Source organism: Artemia franciscana, chromosome 4, assembly GCF_032884065.1.
Source record: "Artemia franciscana chromosome 4, ASM3288406v1, whole genome shotgun sequence".
Classification (NCBI taxonomy): Eukaryota; Metazoa; Arthropoda; class Branchiopoda; order Anostraca; family Artemiidae; genus Artemia; species Artemia franciscana.
The window spans coordinates 60,061,233-60,087,135 of NC_088866.1; the positions used below are offsets into that span (position 1 = coordinate 60,061,233).

Genomic DNA, 25,903 nt, shown 5'->3' on the forward strand with positions numbered 1-25,903 from the left:
GTGCCTGCTACTGCCAAAGATTGCGCAAAGAGGTCTATTTCTTCAAAAACTAAATACCCAATTCCTCTAATATTTCAAGATGTATGTGGCTGTGGAAGTTTTCACTCAACCAATTCCGCCAATTAGATTTCATTTTTACTGCCTTTGGGTAGATTTCAAAAACCCAATAGGGTCAAGCCTAGGCCATACCCTGAACACAGCTGTCCATTAAGCCAAGATTTTGGAGTTATCCTTGTTCTTTTTCTGTTTTAACTTCGACCTGGTGCTACAAAAACAAAAAATCAAAATTGGGAGAATTCAGATCAAAAGTGTAAATTAATACTAATTTGCTCCAAAGCAGTTTCTACTTAAAACTTTGTCTTAGTATATTTTGCCGGATGAAAGTTTGTATCTTTCATTTTGCAAGCTCAATTTATGCTTGATGCACAAGTCTCTCTAATTTAACCTTGACTAAATACAAAATATAGATATCACTGCATACTAGTTTCAGAATACCTTTAATTTTTCTTTCGAAAGGACAAAATATGATAACTGACGTTTTTAAATTCAAATTTTGGCTGTTGTTATAAAGACTGCCTAAATCTGAAGTTCATACAGTAATTCAAGCCACTATGGTAGTAGTTCAATGCTGTGGCGAACTTTTACAGGCTCTTTTACTACACAAGATGCCACAAGAAGAACTGCAAATCGGACAAAATGAATGTCAACTATTAAAATTTGCTTCATTATTTCTTTTTTTGTTATGTTTGTTTCCCCCTCAACTTAAATTCAGAAATAAATTCAGAAAGGTCCTGAAAAAAGCCTAAAAATCCCGAGAAATCTTGGATTCTCAAAATCCCGAAAGAATTCCTGCCGAAGTACAAAATCCAAAATTTTAATAAATCCCGCAAAGTGGGACCATTGACATGGGTTTCAATAGATTTATACAATGTTTCAAAGAGTTAAAATTGTCTTCTGAATGTCATTGTTTTTGCAGAATCATTTTCTTTTCGTTTTTGATTGCAGCTACTTCTTCCACTACTTTAAAGATATTACAACCAAAGTCAAAAGCTCAAAAGTTGTTGTACTAGAATCTATTAAATGCTAGATTGCTAGAATTTCCAGGAATTGACCTAGAATCAAAACCGAAGCTTGGAAAAGGAATTCCTACGACCACCTCACCACTCTGCTCAGACCACCTCACCAACTCAGACCACCTCACCACTCTGCTTTTAGCGCTTTAAAGTCTCTTGCCGTGTTCCTTAGTGAAGTGTGCATGGTGTGGCAGCACGAGTGGCGCTCCAAAATACAAACCAGGTAGCCAAGAGTAGGCAACCCCTAGACGGCGGTTGTACGAAAGCAGGGTTTACAAAGACACGTATTCAAGGTCCAATCGAGTTTAATTAAAAAAAAGGAGATAACTAAACTTAAAGTACACTGCTGTGTTATTATTTTTCGCAAGGCTCTGCATTATAGCTTGCAAAACCAATTAGGATGCACATTTTCAGCAAATGTTTTAAATTTATACATCATAAATAAAAAAGAAATTTACAAAACAAATGTATTTGTCTACCAGCATTTATCAAGATATACTAATCTTTTTCGGTTTTCCTGGTAGCCAATATGGCGGCTCGTTAATCATCCCGACCAACCTCAGATATCTATTCTGTCGTTCCTTTAAACTCCATAGACTTGCAGGACAAGATCCTAAAGGTACTGTAAACTATTAATTGCTTTGAAGGTATTATTGCTTCCAAATAATTCGACTATGCTAAATTTTATCTGTTTCTTTTTTGCTAACAAGACAAAGGAATAGTGGCTTGAATTATCTTTTTTGCTGATTTTTGAGACGTTTGTTGCGGTTTATGTCCTTGATAAGAGGTAGAATTACTTATATTTTACTAGGCAGTTCGAAATAAAAACACTGCAGTTCATTATTTCAGGATCAAGTTATTACTTTACTACGAAAGAACTAATGTTTGGCGTGGCTTGGGTCAATATAAATCAAATAGGTAAAATCTAGTAACGGGTAAGCTGATGCAGTAATGTGGATAGCCACAAATTGCAGTCGTTACATGCGTGTCTCATGCCATTGTTTTGACAAAACTCGGGGTTCCACCGGATGCGTAAGAAGGAGAAAGGGGTTCAGGACCACCCCTTCCTAAAATTTCCAAATTACTTGGTATATTTTTTAAAATAATTTGCATATTTGTTTTTATTTACCTCAAATTTAAAATTTTACACCTCCAACACAAGAAAAAACATGCGGTTAGAATGTTAAAGACCCTATTTTGCCCAACAGATTCGTATGCATATGAGGTAACAAATTCAAACATCAACTGCACCCAAGCATGGGGACAACCAGCCCCCCCCCCTTGAATCCACCGTTACTCACCCTGTACTCTGGAGTTTATTATCCGTTAAGCACTGATAGTTGGAGTGGCAAAATAAATACGTAGAAAGCCTTGTAGGTTTTTTCTCTCTCTCTGGGTTTTCTCACGTTTTGCGCAATCAGGTTGATATGTGACCAAATATACAAGTGATTCGATCGTCTTTTGTAATAATACGAGTATTAAAGAAATTGTAAGTCAGAAAGAGGCTCAAAGCATGTAGATCACGGTTGCCAAATCTTCTTGTTTTAACCTACCCAAACTACAGAAATAATCACGCTCAATTATGCAAATTGGGTTATTATAGAGCGAATTTTACTTTAAAAAAATTAGCAAATGAATTTTCACTACATTTTCAACTGTGATCATTTCTATAAATTTCACAGGCCAACTGCAATGTTTACTACCTCAATTAGCAGAAACGGTACTTGTGTATTATTCAGAACACACCCAATAAGTGAAGTCAGGTTCTTTCGTTAAACAAACTACGACGCAGGTACATTTTATGAGAAAATCCGGTTTTGCAGCCACAAACACAAAACTCAAAAACAAAAGGTTAGGTTGGTTAAAATTCTAAGTTGTAATTTTACAATTTTCCTAATAAAGTATTATATTTTCATCATAATTTGTTTTATTTCATTAGATTTATTAAAAGTTTGGGCTATATATTTGCACATTAGGGGATGGGGTGGGGTGCATTATATCAAACACCTAACTTAACCTAGCCTAAACACCTCTATATATGAAATACTTAATTAAAATGTACCTGCATCGTAGTTTGTTTCACGAAAGAACCTAACTTCACTTATTGAGTGTGTTCTTAATAATACACAAGTACCGCAGAAACTAATGTTAACAGTGATTACGCGCATTGGAATATTCAGAGGACAAAACACTTCAAAACTGACGCCGCCCAGGTACATAGCGTACTAGGTACAAGCAGTACAGAGGGCCCTGGGCCAGTGCCGTATGCGGAATAAAGGGTCATCAATTTACTGCATTCATGGGTTTGTAGGCATCTTCTTTTTGCGTTTTGTTTTATTGTTGTTGTTGCAAGCAGTGGAGAAAGCAGTGTGGAGAGCCCTCACCCCCTGAAAATAAGCATATTTTTACTTACGTTTATATAAGCGTTTTGAGAAAAAAATATTGCGAACTCCCTACCCCCATCCACCATCATGTTGGTGACGAAACAAGGTCCCAGGACCGTATTAAGTCTTTATTTGGATTTAATTATATTAAGTATGGTAATTGTTCTTCTTCTTCTTTTTTTTTAATGAGATAAAACCATTCAGTAAAACCCACGTGTTTTTATCGTCACCTTAGTTGACACAATACCAATCAACTACTGAAGGGAGTAGCTAGTTGTGTTCTAAAGCCAAAGTTGTAATCCTAAGAGGATTCATATTATTATACACGCCGGGAAAAGTTTCTAAAATATTAAGAGACAGGACTTAATTTATGAAACTTTAATTTCAAATAAATTGACTATAGCCTTCTATATATCTGTCTAATATTTAATTCGTTCCCAGATCCCAGCTACACTATATTAAGACACCGTGCAGAAGCCGTGCATATTTTTGTGATGAGCTGATGGGAATAATATAATGTATCATAGGGCCCCCTCCGGCAGGGATTCCCAACCCCCTTCAAATAGCTACCACAGCTTGCAAAACCGTTGCGTTCAAAGTGTATCAAATTTCCAAATTATTTCTGTTTTTTTTTTTAAATAGCGAAAGAATTTTCCCTCCAACAAGGGTACAAAAAAAGTATGCTGTATTCATACTTGGCTTACCACTTGGACAAAGACACATACTAAATATGTTTCACGGAATCCTCTTATAAATAAATGCTTTCTAGCGGTTGCATAAAACAAACGTTTTTTTTCTAAGTTGATTCCATCTGGTACCCATTTGTTTCTAGTTATCAAACAGTTCGTGGTATCGAACTGTATGTAAGGAGCGACCCGGCTCAAGAGTAACCGAAACTCTAAAAACACTATTTTGACACTGATAGATACATCAAAAGAATCGGATTCTTATGCTGATTTCAAATATATGAGTTTCATCAAGTTTGATCTTGCTTGTCAGAGGTTAATTTACCCTGTTTTCGAAAAAAGGGGGGAAATGCCCCCTAAAAGTCATAGAATCTTAATGAAATTACACCATCAGATTCAGCGCATCAGAGGACCTCAATTCCTTGCTATTTACGCTAAGTTTGACTCTTTGTCACAACTCTAGTTTTTAAAACAATAAAAACTTTAATGTAAGGAAGGGAGCGTTGAGGAGGGGACAGCTCCTTTCATATAGGGAATAATTTCTGTTCGTTTTAAGTTTTAATGTTGCTCCTTACTTTCGGTTGAAAAAGCTTGTTTTTTTTAAATTTAATATATCCAGAATCAGCTTGAAATCAGATTTATTCCCCCTAAGTGACAAATAAAAAAAAAATCAATAAAACGTTTCAAATTAAAACATTTCAAATAATTTCATTGTCGATAGGCTATAAGGAGACTTGTTTATTTAGCCTAAAAATTTTAAATCTTATTTTGGTGATTTATTTGGGACATAATGAGAGTTAATTAGGCCTAAAACTTCAAACTTTATATATTTTGTTTTATTTGGGACGTAAAGAAACTTGCAACAATCAGTTTGATTTTATAATAAGGAAAAATATTTTGGACGCAGCCAAAGGGCTTTGAACTGTAACGAATACAACATTGAAGTATTAAGAAGATATGTCTGCAAAGTTATCAAAATTTAAAATATATTCATTTGGCGGTACTTATCTTTTATGCCCACCCCACTTAAGCTCTTGGTCTGACAGAACCGGTTTCTTTCCGTATTAAATAAAAAAAAGCGAGGCGTTGAGAAGGGGACAATCCCTTTTTATATACGTAATAATTTCTGTTCGTTTTGAGTTTCAATGTCGCTCCTTTTTTGTAATTAAGAAAAAAAAAATTTTTAATTTTATTTCTAAACATTTGAATTAATGTATGTTTTGATTTTGGCTCACCGCAAATGAATAATTAAAACGGAATTTGCAGATTTTTTATTTTTCTTGCTAAAGGACTTTATCATAGCTTTGATCGGACGATTTTGATTAAAAAACTGGGTGGGGGAGGAGGCCTAGTTGCCCTCCAATTTTCGGTTGCTTAAAAATGTAACTATATTTTTTTTTTTTACGAAAGTTTTTGATAGTAATAAACATACGTACCTTAGGAATTAACTTACATAAAAACTTCTATATATGTGTATTTTTATTACATATATGAGGGGGTTCACCCCCTTGTCAATACCTCGCTCTTTACACTAAAGCTTGAATTTTTTCCCAAATCTTTCAAAATGTCCCCTGAACCACAAAGACCGTGGAATAAATGGTTGAATTAGTAAAAATAATTTAGCGTAAAGAGCAAGGTATTGAGGAGGAGACCAGCCCCCTTATATACGTAATATTTAATGTGTGTTTTAAGTTTTAATGCTGCTCATTACTTCCAGTCGAAAAAAATAATTCATTTTCTCATTGTTTTTTTTTAATAACGCTAGAAAATGCTGGGCCCCCTTCATGAAAATTCTCTTCCCACATGATAAATCCCTCCATGGAAAGATCCTCCCACGTAACTCCCTCCCCCTTCAACCTCCACCCCAACGCGAAAATGTCCCCCTGAAAACGTATGTACACTTCATAATAACCATTACTATATGTAAACAATGGGCAAAGTTTTTAACTTGCAACCCCCCCGGGACTGTGGGGGATTACGTCGTCCCAAAAGATATAGTTTTTAGGTTTTCCACTAAGTTGAACAGAATGGATATCTCAAAATTTTGACCTGGTGACTTTGGGGAAGAAAGTGCATTGGAGGGGCCTAGATGACCTCCAATTTTTTTGGTCACTTAAAATGGCACTAGAACTCTTAATTTCCATTAGAATGAGCCCTTTTGTGACATTCCAGTATCACTGGGTCGATACGATGAAATTTTCCTCAGGCCGTAACTTTTGATGGGTAAGACTAAACTTGACGAAACTTATATATTTAAAATCAGCATTAAAATACAATTCTTTTGATCTAACTATTGGTATCAAAATTCCGTTTTTTAGACTTTCGGTTACTATTGAGCCGGGTCGCTCCTTACTACAGTTCGTTACCACGAACTGTTTGATTTGTACTCGGTTATCAGCTTAGCTTGAGAGTGTATATACAGTACAACGTAGGTATATTTTAATTAAATCTTTTAGTTAGGTTAGGTTAAAAATCATTTAATATAATTAGTTCTGGGGCCCATATTTCCATAATTATCTGTTGTGGTTTCCATAATGTTGTTACTAAAGTATTTTATTTTCATCATACTTAGGTACATTTCATTATGATTAACCTAAATTCACTTCTTGGGTGTTGTGGCTATAAGAGATAATTACCCCTTTGGCTTTTATTTGGCACGTGAAGAGCCTTAAAAAAGTGGTCTTAAATTTTTTAACAATTAAAAATCTTTCTGACAGATCCAAACTGTTTCTAATAGTAAAATTCCTAGATACTTTAAATTCCATTATAATGATGACTGTTTACTAAGTCTACAAAATTCAAACTTTATGTATTTTGCTTATATTTATGAGAAAAAAAAATGGTAATCTGCTATACATGAATTTGCATGCCTCGCTCTCTTGTTTATAGAAGGGAAAAAATATTGGCCCCCAGTTTTTTTTTTATTTATTTGGGTTCCAAATGAAAGAAAATTTATAACGATTGAATATTACAGTTTTAGTGCACCAGTTTGCCCGATACTGATTCCAAAATTACGAATATCAATTAACTTCTTTTTTAATTGTCTTTTTGTTTCAACTAGAAAAGGGATAAAATATTTCCGTTGAATTTGGTTGGATATATTACTTCCAGTACTTCAGATTTGTCATTTAGAAACATAAAATTCTTTAAAAGAGAATGTTTACAAAAGCTGGAAACAAACAGAAAACTGGAAGCAAATGGTTTCTAGTTGCGATCAATTTTAGAGTTCCCAACTAGAGACCATTTGTTTTATTTTTGTTGCGTAAGTTTCTTTTAAGAGTTAGCAAAAACTGAATAGATCCTACAAATTTTTAACCATGTCAAAAGAGACATTTTTTTAAATATGTAGAAAAATCAAAAATAAAAAAGTAAATATTTGATAATTTAGAGATTACGGACTATCAATCTAAGGAAATTTTCTTTTTTAGTGTGTAGAAAAACAAAAATTTTAAATCGAAAAAAAAATTTGGAAAATTTAGAATTTTAACTGTCCCCCAGACTGGGAACACTCAAACTTCACACTTTATCAGTTTGAACAGAAGGAATATGAAAAAAAAACCTCCAGGGTGTTTGATAACTATTTGATAAGAAGCTTTTTTACAGCCTACGGCATATCCACCAGGTCCCTTGAGGCCTATACAACAATTGCTACTAAAACATTCTTTTCAGCAAAATTCAAGAGACATGATAATCCTGGATCTTGGATTAAGTGAAACACCAAGGAACCATCCACTTTCTGTCCCCTGATGAACACCTCGAAGTTCCACTTGTGCCAAACAGTTCTGTCAATCGTGGCACAGTCCTCACAACACTTACAACAGTTGCTCCTAATGCTTGGAAAAATTCTGCCACGCTTGTTACACGTCAACTGGTATAAGTCATTTCTAAAAATGTTTGCCCCCTCGTATAAACTAGCAACACATAAGCAACTTTAAAAGGTGGGACTGGTGAAATTTATGTTGTTAAAAGGGGTATGTACTTACTTCTGAGCCAGTGGTCCAAGCAGCAACAACGCTGTTACAGTTGAAAAACAGGGGTTGATTATCCGGTTCATAGCACTTAGCTCCAGGTGTTTTAGCAATCGCATCAAAAGCTTGATGATCCCCGTGACATTCATAAATCCTCATATGATGTACTGAGTGTTGTTGACCCCCATGGCTGAATACAGGCTCCCACTAAAAATTGAAACTATTTTCAAACAACAGGAATCCTATGGTGAATTGAAACCTAAATAACGATAGTATAACAAGATGTGGAATTTTTTACTTAAACATACTTTCTTTCGCTTTTTAAACAGTTAAAGGATAAATATACATTTATCCTTAAAGGAAATAAACCAAATGTTACACTCAGATGCAAACAAATCTGGACACAACTCCTAATTATTTAATGACGACTCCTGAAACTTAAGGACCGTTTAATCAGAATAAGAAGCTTTTTTTAGTTTTAAAATACTTTGGCACAAACAGCGAGGTATTGAGGAGGGGGAAGCACCCCTTACATACGGATGATTTCTGATCTTTTTAAGTTTTAATGTTGCTCCTTAAGTTCAGTTGAAAATAACATTTCTTTTTTTTTATCCCAATTCATCGCTGCTTTACTAGCCTTACCGAAATAAAAAAAATCCTGGTAAGTTAATGCAATAGAGAGAGAACAAGTGTAAAGAGAATACTGTAGACATGCCTGAAGAGTGTCTCTAGCAGGGGTGTACACAGGTGGAGAGTGGCCTGGGCCCATCAAAATCTTAATTTTTCCCAAATTCCTGGGTTCTTCTTATTCAAAAAAAAATATTCTTCATTATGTCCCCACCCCCAATACCTGCGTACTTCTTTGATTTGTAAAAATATATCATAAAGCCATTGTTTGACAATACAGCCATAGTGAAGAGGCTAAACTCGATCTAAGGCTGAATAGGAAGCAAGATCATTGGAGATAAAGCGTCGTGAGTGAAAATAAAAACACCATTAGCTTGTTGCTCCGAAAAAGTCTTAGAGGTAAATTTCTTCTAATAATTAAATGCAATTTTCAAAAGAGATCCGTTATCCATAAAGTAAACTGCCATATAGCTGAATCGGACTACATCTGGGTCTGAATTAGCAATACATTTTGATATATCCTATAAGTCTTGCTGCAAGCCCTTCGAGTCAAATAAAATCAAGTCGTCGGGAATCAAACCAACTACAAACTCTGATGCTGGTACGTGAGAGAAACAGCGAATTTACTGGTGAAAAATTTTGTCACTTACAATTGTTTCGTATCTTTATAAAGAGGGGATTGTTATCACTCCAGAAAAAGCATTTCCTTGCTAGCCATGTCGCTTGGCATTCTTTCACCAGAAGGAATAGTTAATTAGGTTTGAAAAAATGCTTTTTTTCTCTCTACAGAAATAAGGAATAATGTAGCTGGCTTATAAAAGCTCATCGCAAAAATAAATTAATCTAAGTAAAGCACACTTTTTAACACGGAAGTACAGAACAGTAATTCTCTTTTTCTCTTTGCTGGTACAGTATCAGGTCTATAGTGCCATTGTTTTGCAGCAAAGACTATGAAGATTATCAGTCAATTTGGTGATCATGACTCTATTTCCATCGTTGGCACAGAATTTCACCTTTGCGTCTTTCGAATTATTTTCCTTGGCTATCAAACCACCTTAACTCTAAATTATCCTTGACAATTATTTACCTTCATGCTCATGAGAAAATAAATCATCCTCCCTCCTTTCCTTTCTTCCTCCATTACTGTCAGCTTGCTCTCTAAGTCAAATAATAGAAGAGCGGTTAGTTTCTGAAAGACCATGTTTTATTAAAGCAATTTCCTCACATGAGTTGTTTTTTTTCATATATTTAAGAACCGAAAAGAAAGAATATGATAAATGTGTCACTCCAAAATCTAAAAGGTACGCTATATCCAACCAAAAAATAAATAAAAATAATAATAATAATAATAAAATGAGTGTCTGACGAAGATTTGGGTATCTTTGGTATCCGTTCAAACATAGTTGAGATGCTTATCAAGCAGTGGCGTCAACTCACGAAAATGGAGAAAAATATGGAGAAAATGGAGAAAAAAACGATAAGGAGAAAAATATTTTTTGAATTCCAAAGAGCAATTCAGTGGTTTCTTCGTTTTTCTTTGTTTGTTTTTTTAATGAAAATACTAAAAAGGCTTATTACACTGAAAGTACCCCCAAGACGGTATATTCAAAATTTAGGATGGGGGTACAAAAATCCAGGGGGACCAATACCCCCTTTCCCAGGATACCCTTATTAATAATATTCCAATATGCTTCTTATTCTCCTTGGAGGTATCGTTCCCAATCCAAAAATGGAATTGTTTCAAAAATAAATATCTTAGAAAATAAATGAAACACGAGGAGGTAAGATAAACTGCTTGCTTAACTAATGAAACTTTTAAACTTTAAAACCTCTGGTCAGCAGAATTTTATATCCCCGGAATAACCTTAAAAGTTTTATCGTAGTAAAATCTTTCCTTGTACAAGAAATAAAGGAAATGTTATGCTTTTCCTGCAGTTCTCCCCCTCGTGGCAAAGTCAATTCGTTTAAAAGTTGACCACCAAAAACCTGACTAAGTGACACAAATTCTTCGGCATTATTTATGTCCAACCGCGATCATATTTTCACTCATTAATGAACTCATAAACCAATCATTGACAATAGCAAGAAAAAAAAACAAATTGCTGTTTTTTGTGCTCATTTTAACTCACAGCAGGGCCGGAGCATATTTTACTAAGGTAGTGACATACTTCCGACTGAGATAGCTAATTGGTAATACAATTTAGAGCCTCGTCTAGTCAATCTCCCTTCCCCTTGAAATATTTATTACAATCAAATCTAAATTATGTATTTTTATATATAGGAGTGACTGAAATGGGGATATGCTTGAAGAGAATTGTACATCCTGGGTAATCCAAGAAAAAAAAAACAATTATTGTTACTGCATTATATTTAACATTTTTGACCAACAAAAAAATAGACCCAACCAACTTATAAGCCAATTAACTTATTAAACCCAATTAAGTTATAAACCCAACCAACTTATAACTTATACTTATAGATTATAACTTATAGACCTTATAACTTATAGACCAATAAACTTATAAACCCAACCAAACAGACGAAAAATAAACCAAAGTTATATTTTCTGTTTTCGGGTGTCCTAACAAACATTCTAAGCTAGCAAAATTTACTGACAGTTGGGTTTCTACAAGTTAACAAGAAATCGTTAGATAGTATAGTTGGAGACTTCCTGTTGCAAATCACATCGTTGTAGGAGAATTTGAAACAGATTCATGAAAAACTGATAATGGAGCAAACCAGGATGGATAGCTTTTACGCTATAGGGGACGTCATCCATAAAGTTTTTTTTTGTTATTAACATATATGGGGGCAATACAAAACAAGAAAGAACTATTCCAGACTTTTCGCAATCGGGGTAATGATGAGGGAGGGCTAATTTATTTAGTCACGTGTTTCACCCAAATTGTGCTCCGTGACAAGATTATAGCGGATCGAGCAGTGATAGTCTTTTTAATGTTTTAAAATTACGTGTGAGGGGGAGGGGGCTAATGCAGTATACCTTGTTAAACGATTTTTTTCATGGTGTTTTTTCTTATCGTTGGGAAAATCTTCATCCTTAAAGAAAAAAGCCTCTTTGTTGCAGTTGACAACCCTGCGTCTGCAGCTTTATCAGAAAAATATCTTATTTATGATCCTGGTTGTATTTATCAACAAAAAAAAACTAGGTAGGTACAGTTTTAAATCTTAAGCCTCTTGCTGAAAAAAAAATGTTTTAAAAATTGATAAGCTATTGTTTGATCTAGTATTTAATGATAACAAAAAATACATTTTGTCAAAAGATTACCAACTCAGCTATGTATAAATAAATCTTATTGTGATTCATTTCCATTTAAGGTTTAAGGATTTAACTTACCTTATTTGGGTAGAATCTATTATTATTTTTTTTTTTTTACACTGTAGAAAACACAAAAAAAAGTTTTTCCATTATGGATTATATTCAAATCCTGATACTATGGCGGACTTTTTTTTCTTATTATTATTTTTTGGTTTCTTGGGAGGGTGTAAAGAGGGAGGCCTAGAATCAACTGGGATGCAGGAGGAGCGTGCGAACTATGTTAGCTTCAGACGGCTTGGTGTTACAGTAAATTTTTAGTAATAGTAGAAGTACTATTACTAATGCTTATAGCATCCCTGAGCCCAGCCTACAATCCCCTCAAACGAAAAGTGGCCAAGGCTGGCCGGTATGATGAAGGAAGGGATTACGTACATTCATGAAAATATCGGGCCATTGATATTTTCTTGTAGAATTTCCAACAATTTGTTATTCAAAAAATATTTCCTGGGCATAATGAAATGCCGTTTAACTTATCACTTTTTTGCTTTGTTTTTTGAAATGAGATGGCTGGCAGTTGTTTTTTCTGATTATTTTCGAGTTTCGATTATCTTTTCAGGAGTTTGGTGTCTGAGGTAGAGTAATTCAAGCTTCTTTCGTCTTTTCCCTCCTTCTTCGTTCTTGCTTCCTTGAACTTTTTTCTTATTGTTGTATTGTGATTAGTCCATTAGCTTCTGGGCATTTACCCTTTTTTTAATAAATAAAACCAATTATTATTATTATTTAAAAGTCAAGATTGTAATTAAATGGACGAATTATTGTCACATAAAAGACGTCATCATACACGCCATCCCCATATCCTTGCCAACATTCAAAAATATTATGTTTCCTTTGTTTTTGGATCCCGTATAAAATAACAGTAGAGTATATATCATTAGTACGCGTCCGGAAATGAGTTTATGTTTGTTTAACCCACAACTAGTAAGACCAAGAAGTGTTTGCCGACCTAATGTACGCTGATTAGATTCCGGAGGAAAATGTAGGAGAAAAACAGATTTTCTCACTTCCGTTTTCTTCGTTACCAAAAAAAAGCCTTATGTCTTGTTAGCGAAAACAAACAAAACAAATTAGCGCGGGAATAGTAAAAGGAAAAAGAACGGTGTAAGTAAGGCTATTTAGAGCACAAACACTCTATAAATAAACAGTTAAAAACTGTTTGGATGTGATTGTATCAATCCACAGGCTTTTACAGGCAATGATTTTCTTGGTTTGAGGCATGTAGAGAGGCACGTGCGCAGAAACTACTTTAAGGGGAACAAAAAAATATATTTCACAATTTGAGCAGCAGGAAGCTAGGAATTTGGAAAGACTTTGGATTTCAGGAAGAGGCAGGTTCCAAGGACCCCTATTTGATAAAATTTATTTGTTTTTACTATTTTCGGAAATTTACCCCACTCCCAAAGAATTTATTTCTGAATATCCACGTGCTTCTAGCTGCATTAATTTTATCTAAACTAGGATTTTATTTTTTTATTTTAGCTGTGATAACTATAGTATCTACACGTAAAAAACGCTGACAAATTTGGCTGCATAAAAGTAATCATGGGTAATAAATCAACAAAATTATAGAAAAAGGAGCTGATAAAATAGATCAAAAATTGGTTGCAGCCTGAACTATTTATAATAAAGTAGTTTATTACATTTGTAATGTTAATTACTGGCAATTACGGTGTGATATTGCTTTGTTATTTTGTACACGTTATATTACAGCAAGAATATGGGCCGATAAATAAAACACAGAATAGAAATATCTCAATCACTGTTTCATTTCTTTGAAAATGAACGAACACTCGTGTTTAGACAGGTTATTACACATCTAGGTTATAACAGGTTATAACAGGCTATTAACACATCTGGCTTTCTCAAATCTCTTATTTTTCTCAACGATATTGCCTTACTTGAGGTCTTTATAAATCAAAATGACATAAAAGCAAAAACTCGAAATTCCTTTCAAATTCTCACAGTGAATGATTATTACCAGATGGGATTGTCTTGCAAAAAAGGAATACTTTTAACAGGCGGTACTTTTGTATGGATACAACAGGCTCGTTGTCTTTTTCAAAGTTGATTATGTTTTCTTTAGTATCTTTTTATGCTTATTCCAAGCCTCACTTAGAAAATTGAAACGTTAGAAGCACAATATTTACTTTGAGACTGAGAAAATATAGCCTATCAGGAGGAATTACTTATACACACAATTTTGTGGTGAAGAGAGCAAGAAAGCGGCTTACACAAATGCGGTTAAGTATCCTGGACACTAGACCGAAAAACCACAGGCGAGGTGGGCGCCATTGGACGCAAAAGAACCATGCAATATAACAATAAATCAAATTACAAATTATAGGCATCGCCGTTTACATTTCTAGAAGAACAATTTTGAATGCTCGTACTGAAAAATTGATATCCACAGCGCACGAATTTAACTCCAATCTTCTTCATTTAAATTTTAGTTTAATTTTGTCGCATGAAAGCAATTTCTTATTACAATGGCAGCACCGCACCAGCGTTGCCAACGAGGTATAATTGTACAGTTTTTGTAGAATTTAGAGGTCCTGGTACATAGTGGTACATCTGAAAATTTCAAGGCACAAACAAAATTTCCCAGCATATTTTTCCGGTATATTTTCGTCTTATTTGCTCACTTCTAATTCTGATATGTATCCTAGCTTTACTGATTTTAAAATTTATTTCCATTCACTTCATGGGGAATATTCATAAAAGAAAGTGAATGCATATTTACCACGGGAAATAGTAAATATTCTATCTATCTATCCTCCTGTTGCTAATTTTGCTGGTCCCTTCTCGATACCGAAAAATTTTAACCTACTTTATTGGTGGTGCCAAATTATCTCTTCTATTACAATTTTGGTAATAAAAAGAACCTGGTAAAATTTATCACCAAGCATTGAAAACGGTGCAATTACTATTATAGAATTTAATATACCAATAGGTGTACAAAGCCTAAGTATTAGGGAGAGTAGGACACAAAAAGCGAAGACTAATTATAAAAGAACGGAAATAACAGTATCGATAATTGAAAGAAGTAACCTACACGAGTGAATTTTGTAAATCGCAGGAAATCCATTAAATTGTAAATTCTGTCCATATATATTTAAAAAATTTATATTCTATTTAACCTTGATTTCTTTTACCTTTCTGAGTCATTACTTTTCATTTTGTTAAAATATGGGAAGAATCAGCTTGAATATGTGTCGATAACTGAACTCTAGAATTTTGGTATTTTGGTTTTCATCCTTTTTTTTTCCATCTGACGTCTTCTAAAAAGCTTTAGGGTCCATTTTATAATAAAATTTCACTAATACCTTGATATAGCAAGCAGTAATTTCAGTCAATAAGAATTTTTTAGCTAATCAAAAATTCCAACAAAATCCTATTGGCTCAAATTAGCGCTCAAATCTCAGTACTAGTAAAATTTCGTTATGAATTTCGTTATAACCAAAATACCTGCACTTTTTCAAAATGTGCAGGCACAATGAAAATTGTGCAGAAAATTGTGCAAATTAGCGTTCAAATCTCAGTATTAATAAAATTTTGTTATGAATGGCTACAACCCAAATACCTGTACTTTTTCAAAATGTGCCGGCACAATGAAGATTGTGCAGGCAATTGTGCAAAATGTGCAGGCAAAATGCCTGAAAAATGTTTCTCATCTTTGTTATTTCTTTGTTTCTTTGATTATTATGTTTAACCATTGGGATCTCAGAGCTTCAGGTGTCAAAAGAATCTTTATTTTCTTTCAGGAATTTTAACTTTAAAATCTTTGAAGTACCCTCATAGAATCGTTTGGGAGACTTCCCTATATACTCGTGAGAGTTTCCGAATTCGTGACATATGGTCAAATTCCCCATAAAATCGGGGAATTTCCCGAATCCCTGATGTCTAGGAGAATTCCTTATTTAAAAATAATAACCATTGGTAGGATTGGAACAGAGCCAAGGATCGCTAGGAGGCAATTATGACTCATTTTTGGCGGATCCCACCTGAGCTATTACTTAAATATATTCAAACCAATTTTCTCTGCTGTTTATGTTAAACATTACAGGCATGTCCATTCTTGGCAACTTCCATACTAACTTAGATTTTTCTAGCATGTGACCAGATTATTCGTATTTTTTCTCTTCTAAAAATTTTTCTTGTTGAGTAGACAATGAAAAATCACCGTTGAAGGAGTAATATTAACAATGTTAACTAACAGAAGTTGTCATGGAAACCCTTGCAGACTAAAGTAAGAATTAGATTTAGAATGGATTTAACGAGAATTTTGAACTAGAATCTACGAAAAAATTAAGGGATATTCTTTTCTAGGGGTTATCTCTTCTAACTTAAAAAGGAAAAAATTAAGGGATATTTTCTAGGGGTCTAGGGGTATCTTTTCTAGGGATTATCTCTTCTAACTTAAAAAGGAAGTGACTCGGACCAGCACGTAAGATCCTGGAGAATGACACTCAATCGGATGTTAAATTTACTCCTCATATTAGGGCATGTTACGACATGATTGTTTACGGAGTTACTAAAAAAAAATAAGAAAGCACAGACAATCTAACTTTCCTCCTCGATTGAAAATTACTTTCTCCACAAAAACATGCCAAGTTGACTTTTTAGTGAAGCGAAAACTCTAGAGATATCGGTAGAAAAACGGTAACCAAAGTTCAGGAGTAGGTATTTAAAAGTGCGACCTTTTATTTTTTCTTTAGAAGTGTAATAGGCCGCCATCTTTCATTGACATCCAAAGCTAGAAAGCTTTGGAGCCAATCCTTCGAAGTGGGTTGGGGGTCAGTGGTTTCACTGCATCACAGCCACCATGAGCCTGGAGAGCTAACGGTTAACCAAACTCCCACGAAACGTCCGAATTTCAGATGCCAGATGAGCCAAAAAAGGCTTAGTCTTGCCAAATGCACTGGCGGATCCAAGGAGGCTGCCCCCCAATTTTTTTTCTGGTGGCCTCTTATCCTGTTTCTTTTTTATTCTGTTTTTAGAATAAGTTTGCCAATTTGTTCAAATATTGGCATCTTTGTCACATTCTCCCAAGATTTTGGTCATTGGGGCCCTTGTCACATTGGGCCTACCCCAAGATTTTGCTCTGGATCCACCCAGTAAATCAGGCCCAAGTAAATAAGCAGAACAGAAATAATAGTATATGAGGCCGTTCTTTTCAAGGACTTGACAACTCTAACTTAAGAAGGAAGTTATTCAGAACAACGCACCAGGCCAGAGAACGACATTTAATCGGACTTGTTCTTCCAATTGAAGCGTGTCATGACATGGTTGTTTACTTCTTACTAAAATTACAAGTTAAGAAAACTGAGGCAATTAAATTTTCCTTTTCAGTTAACTCTCTCGGTTGGGAATTACCCTCTTCACTAAATTATGTCAACTTTCCCCATTTGCAGCTCATTAAAGTCCTTTTAGTGAAATGAACACTCTAGGAAGAAACTGAGCGAAAAAGGTAACCAAGTCTTAGGAGTATGTGTCTGCAAGTGTTATCTTCTTTCTTCTTTTTTTCTTAATAAATATGATAGGCATTTATCTTGCCTTTTATTCACACGTAAAAGTAAGGAGAGCTTGGAGAAAGCTTTGTTCTATATAGCTCTATTTAGGCTACCCAGATTAAATAACAATTTAGGTCGTAACAAGAGAAAAAAATTAACTCCTGTAATTTCCTTAAAGTCATAAAGGAACTGAAAAAAGAAACTGCAAAAATGAAAGACAATTTGAATACAATATCAATTTAATGTTAAGATTTTTATATTTTATGTTATGGTTCTTACATTCATCTCCGATCATATCGAGATTTCTTCTTTACAGCTATAACATTATTTTGCTCTTACGCATGGTCACGATTATCATGGTTAACGATAACAATCATCATCCGCAGCAACCTTAAAATTGAAATCATTTCAATGCAAATGGCAAATAATTTCTAGCTTCCCCAAAGTCAAGTTTGTCTTCCGTCAAATATGGCCAGTTTTGACAATTTAACTTGGGAAAACAGCTGAAATTCACTCAGCTTCTTCCATCAAAGATATTATGTTTCTTTCAGTCTTGGGGTTAGATTGACGTAAGCTCTTAAGTACGGTTATTAAGCGTTGTAAATCGCAGTTTCAAGGGAAGAACGGAAAACAGAAATCTACTTTGAATGGTCCTCTATAATCTTGTTCCAGATAAATTTTGGAAAAGAAATAAATAATATTTCGTAAAATAAAATAGCGTTAACGTACCTTAAGGTATCGAGTTCAGTTTACAGAATCAACTGACTGAGAACAAGTGTGATCTTTACATAATTGAAAAACTTGTAAAAACCAAGCGGTTTGGGGAAGAAATAAATAGCAGTCCGTCACAACAAATGACGCTGTTATTAGCAACGATCATAAGGTACCACACCATCATAAATTCATTTAATAAAAATAATATTTATCCAGTTCAAAAGTTGAGAGAAATTAAAAATCTCACCCCCACGACATGGCTTCGTTTCTCTAACCGTGGAAGGCTGAATATCTTGCACCAAAACAAGGACTCTTCTCCGTTTGGAATCGACACCTAGAACATTAAAACGGCCGTTACAGCAAAATATATTGAAGATTAATTTATTTTTGAATAATATAGGCTAATAAAAAATTTAAACAATAATATTTCGTCATTATTTTTTATTATAGCACTTTTTATTATAGCACTTAAATTCAGCCACTTAAATTCTTGACGGAAAAACGTCAGGTCCAAAATTGGAGTATTCCTGTCGTTTCAGTAAATCGATTGACAACTATTTGTCATATTTTGTTATCTTATCAACTACTTTCAAATTCAGGGGGAGGGGGGCTTATTCGAAAACAGTAATGATGATTATTTCTATCAGTCTCACCTCCACCGCCACTTAAGCATGTTTGATTACCATTGATTCTACTTACCATTGATTCTACTGTCAAGAGAAAATAATCAAATTTCACGATATCCTCTGATTTTGTTAGCCTACGGGCCTATATTTCTAAATATTGTTTCCGTCTTTTTTCAATGTTATTTTCTTAACTTTTGTAATGTGGTATCCTAACATTTTTATTCACGGTTTGTAGCTTTTAGATAGCATAGTGATTATTATTAAGTTTACTGAACGTTTCAAAACTACATTTTAGGAACACGTTTTCTAACTTCAGTGAGAGGTCCTTCAGATAAAAATCGAGGAAAGCAGGAATAATTCCCCCAATACCTCTCTTAATTCTGGAGAATATGAGTGAACTGAGCCTGCAATATATATGTTGGAAACACGTTGTCAGAAGATTTTTTGGGCTGGGGTCGAATATATGAAGCAAAAAAAAATCACTTTTAAGCCATTATTTTTCAATTTTTATAGATTGGAAATCGATCAGATCAAATAAAGTAGGTTAGTACCCTGACACCAGTCTGTATATTCAAGGTTAATTTATCTTGGTAATCTTGATAAATACAGATTAAATTTGGTATGTATATATCAAACTTGTGCAAACATGCAAGCATACATGAATGTTCCGCTTCAAATTTATAACTATGTATGAGACGCAATTATGAGCTTCTTCGCCTCGAAACGACCGTTTTCACTGTATTGGAGACTGTTTTAACGGCCCTGAAGACTGTTACAATTCGTGTGAACAACGATTTAAAAATTACGATTGATGAAGCTGAGGTCACCCAGATTCAATATGTCTCGAGGCATTACACATCTTAAAAGCAAGCAATGATATAAATGATCTTCTTATAAATGCCCGTTGGTAATAACACTTGACTACATAAGGAGCATAATGGAGCATTCAGAAAAGGTTAATTGACTGACTATAAGAAGTATAATTTTCAAAGGCATTGTTATAAGTGCGATGCGAGTATAGAAAAACTTAATGAGAAATGTTCCACTTAAATATAGGTAGGGCAATACTAATAAAATATACAAAACACCAGAAATACTTTCCTTTTTGTAATAAGAACTCATTGAATATCACCACAAAGGGAGCAGCAGGGGGGGGGATATTCAGACTTCACGCATACCAGGTGGCGTGTGTCAAGTGTAGTGGAAACTGTGCTAAGTTTATTGGAGCTGTACAGTACACATGACGTTCTGAGATATACACAAGTAGCACCCCCTAGGGGAGACGATCCACATAGAAATCAGGCCGGTTTCAAACAAAGAAATAAAATAATGGCAGAAAGTTCAAACGTATGTCTGATATAAAGCAAGCAAACTTATTTAATACCATATCTTATTCTTGGTGAAGCACATAAATCCTATACGCAAAATAGACAAAAAAAAGGACAAAAGTCTTTTTCAGTTACAAAAAAAAGGGTTGCTAAGGGATAGGTCAAGGAGCTATAATCCTGCCATAAGTTCCATGAAATGGCAGAAATCTCTTTTAAAGCTGGCGTTTACGAAAGTATGACATTCGATCATATCCCATGTTTTGAGCTTTTTAGCCTTGAAGCGGCGAAATCGCCAATCATGGCTGGTAAAATCAGAGGAATGTCATAACGGTTACATTTCAAACATCGTGTAATTATTCAAGATGACATTTTAAAAATGGAATTACAAAACCAATAATGAGCAGTTAATCTATAGGAGTCGACAAAAACCCAACTTCCCCTAAGTCACTGCAAGATTTTTTTGTTTTGAAGAGCCTTACTGTTTGAGTTTAATCCTCACAAAAAGGAGCACCAATTCGCGAAATTGTAGGATAGTTGGGTGGATAAATAATTTCTCCTTTAAAAAAAGATATAAAAATTGATATTTTCGACTTCTAGGATGCGGGAATTTTTGTTCAGATTTTCAATGAGAATATCAAAAAAGTACTTGTCATAATCAAGATAGAGCAAAAATGGGAGATTGGCTACCCCCCCACCGATTGTCACCCGTGATTGCGGATATTACACGTTCCTTTTCAAAAGTATCATGTAACGAATGTAAGTAAAATCAATGTCTGCATTTCTTCGTTTTAGTTACCCTTCGACTTCATAAATTTCGACACATAAGCCTACTCCATAGATTTTCTACTTAGAAAAAACAAAAAATTGGCTCCTAGCAGCACCCATTTTCAATAAATAACGTGTAACTGTTTTGGTTTTTTAAATCAGACAGTTTGTGGTTACGAACCGTAAGTAAGGTGCGACTCGGCTCAATAGTAACCCAAGACTCTTTAGAAACTGAACTTTCATAAGAATGAATACACAAAAAAATATTTTTTCTTCCAAATATATTAAATTATATAGTTTAATCTTACTAATCAAAAGTAATCATGGATACGTGTTTATTTGTTTTGCTTGTTATTTTCAGGGGTGATCGCATCGAACCAATGGTCCAAAAAGATCGGAAGAGGCTTATTGAACATATTTAAAAGTTCTATTGCCCTTTTTAAGTGACCAAAAATATTGGAAGGCAATTTGCTCTCCTCCCAAACCCTATTTCCCCAAAGCTATCCGATTAAAATTTTCAAACTGCCATTTTATTCAGAACAGCTGAAAGATCCAATAACCATACCTTTGAAGATGACTTGACCCCCCATAGTCCCAGGGGAAAGGGCTGTAATTTGCGCAATTTGACGGCTGTTATACACAGGCCAAATATTTGTTACTGGGAAATCTACGGAAATTTTTGGGGGATGAATTTTCTGCAGGGAGTGGGATTTTTCAAAGCGATAATTTTCTGTGAGGAGGAAAGTTTCCAGAGTAAATTTTACAGGGGGTGGGGGTATTTACTATAATTTTTTGAAAAAGGTAAAAAAAATAAATAAATAATATTATAACGAGAAATTATTGTGTGTAGAAGGGAAGTCCTTCCTCGACCTTTGCTCTTTAAGCTAAAACTCGACTTTTTTGACACGATTCTTTCAAAAAGACTGCTCAAACACATGAGTGGTTGAATTTGAATGATAATTATTTTAAAGAACTTCTAAGACTTAAGCGTAAAGAGCGAGGGTTGAGGAGGGGACTGCCCCCTCATATACAGAATAATTCCTGTTGGTTTTAAGTTTTAATGTTGCTCCTTACTTTCAGTTGATAAAAGTTTTTTTGCTTCATTAAAAAAAAATAATTTATATTATTTTTAATATAAAAGAGGCCAGCGGCTGCTGGCCTCTATGGCACTATTTTTGATAACCTTAGAGATTGTTAACCAACCTGTCATTAGCATTCACGACTTCCTCCTTCATAATTTATAAGCACCTTTAGAATTTTGTAATGAAGCCAACACTAATGGATCTAAATCATAAAAAGTCATAATATCTCTAGTCCCTGACAGGCACTGACAAAACAGTTCTTCCCAAGGCTCAACATAGGATCTATTTTATGAATTATGAACTTGACTCGGAAGGAAGCTCCTGATGAATAAGATAAGCCGAGAGAAAAATTGTTTCGCGATAAGACTATTTCTGAGGCCATAAACAGAGCTCTGCTAAAGTCTATGGAAAGAAGTGGATATGGGCTTCAAGGGTGTGTTTTGATCCTGTTAAAGATAAAACCGAAAAATATATGACACTTGTAGTTTATGATAATATCAAGCATTGAAAAATCAACTTAGTTTAGCTATACATTTAGACGAGAAACAACAAGCAGAATATAAATATAAAAAAAGAGGCAAAATTATGGACACCTATTCCCAGTCTCCCTCATTTTGACGTAATGAAATTCTCAAGGGCTCAGTCCTGAATATCAGGTTAGTCCAATAAGTTCAATGAGAGAGGGGGATTCCAGGCTCTGAACATTAAAACGACACAGAGTAGTTTTTTGTGCAGAAATTCGCGGTACGGCTTATATTCTGAATTATTCTATAAGACATTCGGAGTAATCAGTTTTATTTACTGATATAAAATCATTACTTTATTCCGCTTAATAAAAAGTGCAGTAAATAAAAATATAAAACATACGATTCCCTATGATTCACATATTTTTTGTGATATTGACCAATATGTTCGCAGCTCTGATTTATCCCACCCCAACCCAAAAATGAAGTTCCCATTATAGGCAAATTAGGACCGTTTCAATGGATTCAGGAAATATATGATAAAATTTAAATATACAAAAAAAACAAAGAATGATGTTCTTAATTACTAAGGCTGCAGGCCAATGAGATAAAACGGAAAATATAGGAGGTTGCAGCTAAAAATACAGCCGTAAGAAAAGCCCAGAGTTCATTACTTGCAGTTCTTTCAATAAATAGCCACTGCAATTACTTGCCGCTTTCATTCGTACTATTACGGCCACAAAATAAAAGAAAATAATGTTTTGGGGGGAGCCATTGGGAACCACGAAGAAATTTGAGTCTAGGACTTAATTTAAGATTTTGGTTACACGAACTAATATTTTCTCGAAGTTTCCTGTAGCGAAGAAGTCGTGGGTACTATACACACAAATTGGATGAAATACACCCCTATTAACGCATCCCATGCAAATCGCAAAATAAAATTATTCACTTCAAAACTGAAATAAAGTATTCCAACGTCTTGAATCGTTTAAATACAAGTCATTTCAGATTCACCTGTTAGGTTCAGATAGATACGCTTTGCATAATATAAGCATCTAAAGTAGCCTTAGAGGTAGCAGTCAATTTATTTGGTTCTCTCTAATTTAATATCATTTTGTCATGCAAGGAAGATGCAGTTGGGTATCTTAATATAGCCGAGCTGAACTCATAAATAAATGCAGGGAAGGCTTATCTCTTTTCATAGTTATTCCTCTTCCAATTTGGAATTATGCATAATTCCACAGAAATATAAGCCTATTCATTCTAATAAGCTTACATAATAACTTTATCATTTCCCTAGTCAGGAGTCCTCTTTTGGAAACCTTTTCGGAAACTGAACGTGAAAATTGCAACAGTTTCATAATCGTTTAAGTGCATACACCAATTTTCACGACTGTGCACGTCTTCCAGTCACATTCCTCCTCCACCGCTCAAAAAAACTTTACAATATTGCCTTCGCCAGTATGTACCCATCATTGCATATGTGGTAAAGATCTTACAACCTAAGTAACATGTTTCGCCCAACTTAGGCCTGACCTCCGACAACAAATATCTGCTCGAAAATCCTAGCCTTAGCTTTGAGCAACGTAGAGTTTGCCCGGATTCCTGTCTTTGATTTCATTTTTTCAATAATATTGGTATAAAATATATTAAAAATAAGACTTACATTATTATTTCTTAGCTCCCACAGTCGAAGGTCTTGAGTCTTCTGGATCTTTTTAGGTCTTCCAACTAATAATAGACTTTTGTGGTCTCTGAAGTCTGCACTATGATAAGCCAGTGGTAAAAAATCACTGCTACTCGGGTCCTGACTACTATAAGCGTACAGAACTCTTACAGTTGAATTCTAAAATACAAAGAATCTGTAAGTTGTATGTTCAGTCTGAACGATACAAAAGAATGCAGGGGAGAAGGAGGAGGAAGGAAGAACTGCCATGATAGATTGAGGTAGAAACATTATACATAAAGTGTGCAAATGTCAAATGGCATTGGTACCGTTAAAATAAGACAAGACAGGAGGATCATTAAAAAGCACTACAGCTGTCTTAAAAAGGCAGTGTTGCATTCTAAAAGCAAACGAAAACATGAGTTATTGACTCAAATGTTATGTCGTAGATTAATTGGGGTGCAAAAAAATTAGCTAAATAAATATTCAATATCCCTTCGATTGTCTTTAAAGTAAAGCGGTATAAGCCTTGGGGGGAGGGGGCTAGAAGAAAAATGTACAAAAGTATTCAAAACAATGGTCCATACGGCTACTGTATAGGTAAAGCAATAGCAGGACCATAGTTATACCCAAAATTTCCAAGAATTTTCTTAGACAATATTGCCTTTCCATTTATACATAAAGTAAAAATATAAAAAAAACTTTAATTATGACATTTAAAACCTCATATCAGAAGATAGGCAAAGGCATATAAAATATACTACAGCAATATCCGTTCATTGTTTTGTGGTGTGATTACTATATTCAAATTTGCTTTAAAAAACCACAGCTACGGTTTATTATATGTGAGCAAATTTCACTTTTTTACATTTTCTTTGTGTAGTATGTGTTTCGCTTAACCTTTTTATGTTCTTGTCTAATCCTTTTTATTCTTGTAATTTAATTCAATTTCAGATTTCTCTTTTTTTCTGTCGATAAAGGCCGAAAAAGTCAAACATTTATTAGCATTTGCATAAAACTGTTCCGTGTTTTTTTTTCAAGTTTTACACGTTTTTATTTTCATTTTATTTTAGTAATATCATACTTCTTATACTCTATCCTCCCCCTATTATGAAAAGGAATCCCAAAAGATATAGACTCATAATATGGAGCTATGACTGGTATCATCCCTTCAGTCGTCATTTCCCTTCTCTTTTCTCTTGAATACAAGCAAGGTCCACCAGTATCATTTGCATAGCCCCCCCCCCCCCCCAGTATCACTTTTTTAGCCATCTTTTTCAGATTTGGATCCATCTGTCTCAAATTTGAACAAACAGTAGTGCAGAATTCTGGGTTTATTCGAGCAGTTCGTGGTAACGAACTGTAGTAAGGAGCGACCCGGCTCAATAGTAACCAAAACTCTAAAAAATGGAATTTTGATATCAATAGCTACATCAAAGAATCGCATTTCAAAGAATCTTTGCCACAATTCTACTTTTTAAAACAATTAAAAGCTTTAGCGTAAAGAGCGAGGGATTGCGGAGGGGACAACCCATTTCATATACGGAGTAATTTCTGTTCGTTTTAAGTTTTAATGTCGCTCCTTACTTTCAGCTAAAAAAATTAGTTTTTTTTTATTTAATTCGAGAAAAGGCGGTTTTTGTTGGTTGTTAATAACACTTTGATTAAATGCACGA

The 25,903-nt window shown here is 34.4% G+C and overlaps 1 protein-coding gene and 1 long non-coding RNA gene across 6 annotated transcripts in view; one reads left to right on the forward strand and one right to left on the reverse strand.

The window, feature by feature from the left end:
- Positions 1–25,903, reverse strand: part of LOC136026676 (MOXD1 homolog 2-like) — a 175,198-nt gene that overhangs the window by 64,495 nt on the left and 84,800 nt on the right. For all 4 annotated transcript variants that reach the window (XM_065703418.1, XM_065703416.1, XM_065703417.1 and 1 more), the window contains 3 exons: positions 24,228–24,407; positions 18,544–18,630; positions 8,127–8,318 (listed from right to left, as the gene is read on the reverse strand). In XM_065703418.1, the coding sequence (XP_065559490.1) occupies positions 8,127–8,318; positions 18,544–18,630; positions 24,228–24,407 (459 nt within the window). The remainder of the gene's footprint in view (positions 1–8,126; positions 8,319–18,543; positions 18,631–24,227; positions 24,408–25,903) is intronic.
- LOC136026677 (uncharacterized) lies at positions 1,902–19,459 on the forward strand. 2 transcript variants are annotated; one of them, XR_010617392.1, is made up of 3 exons: positions 1,902–2,008; positions 11,824–11,905; positions 19,218–19,459. It is a non-coding gene; the product is annotated as an uncharacterized LOC136026677 (long non-coding RNA). The 2 variants fall into 2 exon arrangements; XR_010617391.1 differs by having other exon boundaries at positions 1,902–1,991.